This window comes from Lycium barbarum, chromosome 9 (genome assembly GCF_019175385.1).
Source record: "Lycium barbarum isolate Lr01 chromosome 9, ASM1917538v2, whole genome shotgun sequence".
NCBI classification, from domain to species: Eukaryota; Viridiplantae; Streptophyta; class Magnoliopsida; order Solanales; family Solanaceae; genus Lycium; species Lycium barbarum.
In genome coordinates, this window is record NC_083345.1 from 2,200,727 (window position 1) to 2,209,036 (window position 8,310).

Genomic DNA, 8,310 nt, shown 5'->3' on the forward strand with positions numbered 1-8,310 from the left:
CCCCTTCCAATTTTTGGATTTCTAGCGCTATTCATATATCAAATGCAACAGTGAAAAAAAAAATATAGATGGGGAGAAATTTGGAAGGGTCTAACAGCTTCTAAATGCCACGTAAATAGTTGCAATTGCCAACCAATTAAACCATGAATGACTTATTAGTTGACTTGTTAACAAGCTTCTAAGTTAAAAAATGACGAACAATCACTTGTCAGTTGAGTTGACCAAGTCTTCTTAGATCGGCCACCCAACTACCCGCCATTACTGTTCAAGCTACCAAGAAAGAAAATAAAATAAAATAATATTTATATTATTTTATTTTTAATTTTCCACCACGCATTCGGTATTCACATTGACGTCTAATTAGATCCAAATTTATGCTGAAAATCTCAAATTGAAAAGTAAAATGCTCTCTAATAAAGAGGACAACCCGATATATAAGCTCGTACCCGATAAAACATTCTTTTCATTAAAACCGAAAACATTTTACTATATCAGAATCTCACGAACCCCTTGTTAAATCATCTGCTAAGTATCTGATTAGTAATGTGCTTAGGATTTGCATTATTTCACTTGTAAGGATTGTTCTAAGTTTAACACTATTACATACTCTCCCTTTATTTCAATTTCTCTGTCTTATTTCCTTTTTTAGTCGATTTTAAATATACATGTCATTTTATATGTTTAGTACAAACTCTATACCTCCATTAAGATCACACAAGATTACTAACATCTTGATACATTACATACATTTTTCGTTTAAAATCATAAATTGAAAGGTTTTTATTTTTTATTTTTCTTAATTTCGTGTCTAGTCAAACTCAAACATATAAAATGAAACGGAGCATCATGTGGTTTGAAGCAATATAATGAATTTTCTTGTTTTATGACATTATGGTTAAGTTGTTATATCTTTAACTAGAACTTCTAATATAAATTGTACAAAATTACAGGTTTAAGTTGCTTAAAATTGCTCAGAATGTGCCTATTTGATGCCTTAAATGGGTGAGAAAATTCACTGCAACTAAACCAAGTTGCTTCATCATTGCAACTTCACAAGTTGTTGAATAATAACACGTAGGAACTAAATTGGACCAAACATACCCTTATTAGTTTTCTAATTATGCTCGGTTAAGTTCTGTGTGAAATAAGGACATTTTTTGGCCAATTAAGAAACGATTAGGTCATGATTGGGCCAAACTATTAACGGAGGATAAATGATGCGAATTTCGCATACTTTAGGTGTATTTTTAACACTTTTCCGTAAAAGAGACTTATAAAACTAGTAAAACATAGGAAAAGCCCTTACTTCAAAATAAGAAGAAAATTAAACGCTATGGAAACATGTGATCACAATATGATATATTATATTGTACAACAAAACATTACATGAACATGACAACCATCCATAAGCACTGGAATGGCTTTATTCATACTTGTTACAAGCAAAAGGTCTAAAGTAGCAAGATTATTACATCTATTGCCACTTAATTAACAAAGGTTTTATAACATTATACATAATTAATTAGTTGTGTGGCTGGGCTTCAGTGACTTTTTCCATGGCCTCACCTGCGTAGGAACAACACCTTTTGCATACGTAATTGTACTTTTTGCAGCAACCATAACGGCATCCTTTACGTTTATAACCACCACCACCACCATGGCCGTAGCCGCCACCATAATGTCCATCACCGCTAACGCCATTGTATCCGTTAACGTGTACTTCATTCTCGTTATCCGGTTTCACCGCTGCATAAATTAGTTGTGAAAATTAAACAGACGCGTAGCTGGCCTTTGAATTTAAATTTCTATTTACATGTCCTATTTTTCTTTTTATTATGTTTTAAAATGATTCCTCGTGTATTGAATAAATTTTAAATTTCAACACAATATGTTTAAGATCACATGATTCAAAGAATTTTTTTGATAGTACATTCTTAAGCTTCATGAAAATAACTAAAACATATTATATAAAAAGAAACGAAAAGAAAGTAATATTTAGTCGACTCACCACCGAGTAATTTGAAAGGTTAAATAATGTCGCTAGATAAAAATGGATAATTCATGCAAATGTCTCCTTTTAGGCATCAATTTACATTTTTTTATTTATTTTTAAAGTTGCGCAAATAGTATTATTTATTGGGAGAGATAACCGCTCCAGCTAGATTAGACTTGGGTCAAATATTTTCCCATATATTGCTTAACCTTACGGACAAAACATTAGATTTTCATCTAATGTTCGCAATAATTAACTTACACAATTTTAGACTATAGTCTAATGTTCTCTTATACTCATTTTCAGTTTGCTTCAAAATGAATCTTTAAACTATGATCTAAAAAGTCCTTAAGTCAGAAATGAAAACCGATGAAAATTTCTGGACAAAATAGGACATTATGTTGATTAAGGATCCACTAACTGTAACATGTTAAAATATACTGTTGGTGTTCTATAATACGGAGTGTGTATACATATAATTTAATTAAATCCTATGCCAAAAAATGAGAAAAGTGACCAGGTTCATTTTTTCAGAGTGAAAGTGCATAGGGAGCAAATGAAAGGAAATGCTTACAGTTGGAAGTCTCAGCTAACTCCCTAGCAACAACTTCAGAACTTATCATGAAAAAAATAGCCAAGAAAATACCAAGAAACAGAAATGTCTTGGAACCCATATTGGGGTTTTTTTTTTTTTTCGTGTGCAAACCTTAGTTATGATACTTGAAAATTGAGGGATGAAGCAACTGATCCATTCTTGTGCTCTATTTATAGCAAGATTTGGATGCATAAATAATTGAAGGGAAGGGTATTACTAGGATGTAAGAGGAGACACGTAGGGTGGCGCAATTATAGTGTGGACCAAGGAAAATGAACTTGCTCTACAAGTGGTAGGTAATTAAAGAGAGTGCATTCGTATCAGATGTTTATATCTAATTTAAACCACTTAACATAGTAAAATGATTTAATAAAATGATAATATACATTAATTAATCGGAGAAAGTGTTGGGTTCCCAATTGAGTTTATTCTCAAAGCATCAGAACTAATTAATAAATCCATTTTCTCAAGTAAAGAGCAAGTCATCCGCGTCAAGATTAGATGTTTCATGAAGAAAAAATTTAGCAATTTAGGTAAAAAGAAATGAAGATCAACCTGATCTATGAGTGAATATTACATATGGTATATTCCTTTTGTCTCAATTTATGTCACACCTTCCGGATTTCGAGATTCAAACAAGTTTTTTTTTTTTACTGTAATTTTTTCATATATCTTTTAAATGTTTTGAATTCTCAAATATTGTGAATTATAATATATTTTTTTCTTAACGTAGTTTCCAAATATGTAAATTTTATTTTGAAAAAAATTAAAGATTGTCCGAATTTACTGTCAAAGTTAAAATGTTTAACTTTCAAAATTTGAACCGTGCCACATAAATTGGGACAGAAGGGATATTTAAGATTACATCTATTTTCTTTTTTCCAAAATTTTAAAACGAAACAAGTTTCTCCCCCACGTTGTATGTATCTATACGTATATGGAATGAGTTTAAATGGTAAGGGTCACTGCACGCAATGGTGGAACTAGGTGGAGGGAAGGGAGTTTAACTGAATTTGAATCGTTAAAAAATTATGACATATAAATAGGTTAAGATATATTTTTTAAAATTGTACAGTATTAACATATTGAATTACCTTAATATAAGAATTTTTTAATATAATAATGAAAATTAAAGATCAAAAGTTATTTCAAATCACGAGTTAAAATAACAAGAGAGTTGGTGGCCCACGATTTAATGCACTGACTTTTGTATAGGCTGAGATATCTCAACACTAATTTTTTGTACCATATTTAGTAGGAAGTATAAATTTATACCTCCTACCAAATACGGTACAAAATGAAGCCTAATCCTAAGGGTGGAAAATCCCACCTTATCCCACTAAGGTTAAGATTATTTTAACCCATTTAAAAGATGGAATAAAATAATCTTAAAAAATGAAATAAATTAGTCATGAGATTATAATTTCGAGATAATTTTGGTTACCTACCAAACGACGTCTGAGAGTGTGACAGAAACTAATGCAATAGAAAATGTCAAACGGTCACTTATCTGTTGACTTATCAAAAGCTGTTCTATTTTGAGCAGCCGCCACGCCACTTAGACATATTAGTGTTCCCTCAATCTAACGACACCATTTGATTTTACACGGTGTTCTGAAAAAAAAAAAATTAAAAATTTACCGTTTAAAATAAGCTTTAGATATTTATATGATTATAAATAATCTCATAAAGTTAAATTATTTTTAAATTTAAAAATGTGACATTCTTTTTGGAATATGTTAAAAAGGAAAGTGTGTCATATAGATTGAAAATATACAGTAATAAATATCTAAATTTGGGATTTATTCTAAATCAAAATAAAGTCACAAAATAAAATAATACTAGAAAGATTAACGGGATAGGGGCATACTCATATAAAATAATTTCTAACGAAAATCAATTGGAGTGATAGACATGTGAAGCAAAAGCTTTATTCCCAGCATTGAAACTTACTTCAAACACTGAATTTTTATAACACAGATAATAAAGCAAACTTGATAAACTGATTGAAGAAAAAACAAAATATTACGTATAAATAAGTTTTTATTAGGATAGTTCAATGACTGATTAAGTCTTTTCCTCAAAGTGGATACAATTGAATTAGCTTTGGATTACCAGAAAGCTAAACAACTGGGATAAAAAGGTTTGCGAGGAAGTACCGATAGCCAATGATTCTACAATTGCAATAGTATATATATATATAAATAATTTAATTACAATTAAATGATAAATATTTCGATAAAAGGCTATATATTTTTCGAGGATCGATTTGATATAGATATCGAATACGAATTCAGTGACTATGTCTGGTGTGATTTAAGAATTATATTATTGCTGTAAATTATAGATATATTTGTCTCGTGAGTGTGATCTTCTTTTGAGTCACTCGATGGAGGAACCTAAAGTCCTTAGAGTTATGCTCTCCTATTTAGATTGAATTGAAGATTTGACTCTTACAATCTTAATAATACAAATATTCATAACCTATGCGAATGTATAAATCCTAAATCCTATGAAATTGGACTCTACGTTCTCTCTATCTCATATTTATTGTATTTGTAAATTAGTCAGAAATATATACCTAAAGTCGTGTATGGGTCCATTATCCATATTAATGATTTACAAAACCATCTCCACAAAACACATCAATATGACCAAGTGGCTTACGTACACAGACCTGCAACCCAAAATAAAACAAAAATCTAGTAACTATCAAACAACATTAAAAATTTAAAATAACTTCCAGAAATTTCTATCATAAGATATCCATACACAAAGGGCAATTAGGGGAGACGACGTAGCTTGTGGGGATATATATAATATTAAATTATCATAATACATTGAATATCGATATATTTTTGGATAATTATGCAATAAATATTTTATTTGTTCAACTTGTAGGACTACCTTATCCTAAAATATCTAGAATATTGGTGCATATGCACTCTTTTAAATTTAAAATAACTTCAAGATATTTCTATCATAAGATATCTAAACACAAAGGGCAATTAGGGGAGACGACGTAGCTTGTGGGGATATATATAATATTAAATTATCATAATACATTGAATATCGATATATTTTTGGATAATTATGCAATAAATATTTTATTTGTTCAACTTGTAGGACTACCTTATCCTAAAATATCTAGAATAGTGGTGCATATGCATTCTTTTAGTCCATACTGAAAAACTTAAATGACGTATGCTATGACTCTTAATGTTTCAAGTTAAACAAGAGGGGACAACTCTCTTCATTTGCTTTGGAACTCAAGAAAAGTCTTACAAAAAAATGACCGACAACACAACAGCCAAAATTCCTATTTGCTCTAAAATCTAATAGAGTTTGACTTATATATATGGTTAGCGTAATCTTTTTATATTATTAATCATCTACAAGATATTCATAATTTCTTTTTCTCACCACTAAGAGGATGAAAGTTTCAGACTGATGTCTCCGACGGAGAAAGATGAGGAAAGTTGTTTATCAGGCAATGAGGTAGTGAACATAGAGTAAGAAAGTTCACTCTAACTAGATGACTCCTAATTCATATAGATATAACTAGACAACCTACTCAGAGGCGAATCTAGAATTTTTGGAATATAGGTTCACAACTAAAAAAGAAAAAAGAAAAAAAGTGAGTTTAGTGGGAATTAATCCCGAGTCCTCTTGGTTACAACTCAACCTTCAACCAAATACACCATTTAGTTTTCTTGTAGTATGTGTTCCAGCAGGTAATAATATAACAATTTTAGAAAATATATACATAAAATATCTAGTTTTACGGAGAGACAATGTGTTCACGTGCCCCAAAATTACTTACTAAATTCGCCCCTGAACCTACTCTATGATAGACGAATCCAAATGTGAAAATCCGTCGAAAATTTGCTAGAAACGTTACCGACGAACCGAATCTCAACGAATTCCTTGGGGACGTTTGGATATTTCTGTTTTTTTGTAGTGTCGTTTGGCAATTAGTAACTTTTATTATCAAAGTTGAAAGCATTTACTGCTCAAAAATTGGACATGCAGCCCCAGTTTCAGTATGCATCAGAGACAGATAGTTTCCTATATCTCATTTCATGATCATTTACAACATTAAATTAGCATAAACATTTAGCTTTTGCAACTTACGTCCAAACTTTGGTTTCAGATTAATTAGCTCTGAAGTATTCTTTTTGGATTATCATTTCTTACTATCCGTTAATATCATTACCAATCCAAAATAAATAGAAAGGGAGACAAATGATCATCCTGTCTAAGTTTCTTCTGCGGTAGTGATGGCTTTCTATTAATATATAATGGCAAGTCATAATTCATTATACAAATTTATCTGGGAAATTCTTACTGATCAGCTATGTTACTCGGACTCTTCAAATATATCGACGGGTGCGTGTCGGATCCTCCAAAAGTGATGTATTTTTTGAGGATCCGACACGAGTGCGGCAACATTTATGGAGAGTCCGAGCAACTTAGCTGATCAGAACTTGTTCTAAAACTATATATTCAACAGAACTATATACCTTTTGCATATCAATTCTAACATACATCTACGTCAAACTCCTTTTCCTTTTAGGTCTTTTTACCAATTCATAACTCAATATGATGTTTATCGCTTATCACCTCAAAAAATGATTTTATGCTACAATAAATAAAAAATAACCTATATTATAAAAATAAATTACACATCGGTGAATATTAGTTAATTCGCTCTAATAAATAAACCACTTATCCACTTGCCTGTGTGGATCCTAACTCCCATACTTGTCAATAATCAAATTTGTGGTTCTTAATGGACTAAGATTTTTACGTAGCTATTAAAAGCTGTTGCCAGACTTCTTCAAATTCCTCTCTCCAATTCTATTTACAAAATATTCTAAACAATGTTAGAATATTGTCTTAGGAAATTTTAACTTTCATTCAAAACTTTCCACCATTTCTTTTAATATTTGATTTGAATTATCCCTCATTATAAAGCATATGAGATGAAGCCGTCCTTTGTGAAGCTAGTGTCAATTATGGGGGATAAATAAAACTTTTCTCCACTAGCCTAATATTTATAAACTATTACAAAAGTATCTACATTATTTAAGAAGAGAAGTATTTTTGCGCTACATGACAAGAGAAATAGAGAATGAAATCTTGACTTGATTTGCCGATCTTATTAGTTGTTTGGTTGCGTATGTTGGAAATTTTCTATTCAGTGGACCCACATATTTAACATAATTGTACATAGATTGCTATCAGTTAAAGAAGCTTATTTTACTGATCTAATAAAGTGTTATTTTTATGTGCAATTAATAAATATTATTTTATATGTTATGAATTTTATATTCATACAAGCCTAGTTAACTCTTCAGTTATAATTGATTGGTTCATAACTGAAGAGTTACACCTCTTCTGAAAGGTTACGTTTGAAGAGTTATGTCTCTTCCGAAGAGGTAACGAAGGATATTTTTTACCCAAATTTATAACGAAAGATATTTTTAGTCCTTTTTCAAAGTAGAGGGACTTTTTTTACCCTTTTCCCCAAAATTAAACATGCATGCTAATTTTTCGATTCCAGCCAAAAGGTTCTTTTTTTCGGACTATTCGGAAAGACGGTAACCATGTTTAAACAAATTTAATTTTAGCAGTAAGAAAATAAAGTGAGATTGCACTTCACTTACCTACAAATAAGTGATAAATACATATATAAAAGACATACTTTACATTCATTAAT

At 30.4% G+C, this 8,310-nt stretch overlaps 1 protein-coding gene across 1 annotated transcript; it reads right to left on the reverse strand.

Annotated features, from left to right (window-relative positions):
• Positions 1 to 1,344: 1,344 nt before the first annotated feature.
• Positions 1,345 to 2,739, reverse strand: LOC132609015 (glycine-rich protein-like). The gene is made up of 2 exons (XM_060322843.1): positions 2,568 to 2,739; positions 1,345 to 1,746 (listed from the first exon to the last, which is right to left on the reverse strand). Exons 1-2 carry the CDS (start codon positions 2,665 to 2,667, stop codon positions 1,523 to 1,525), a joined length of 324 nt encoding a protein of 107 aa, XP_060178826.1. The 5' UTR covers positions 2,668 to 2,739; the 3' UTR covers positions 1,345 to 1,522.
• Between the last annotated feature and the right edge of the window lie 5,571 nt (positions 2,740 to 8,310).

What these genes read in the sequence shown, in the direction of transcription:
- LOC132609015 (XM_060322843.1), bottom strand. Translation starts at nt 2,667, where the DNA reads ATGGGTTCCAAGACATTTCTGTTTCTTGGTATTTTCTTGGCTATTTTT. An exon ending in GTTAGCTGAGACTTCCAACT is followed by an intron (nt 1,747 to 2,567) that starts GTAAGCATTTCC and finishes TAATTTATGCAG; the next exon opens with CGGTGAAACCGGATAACGAG.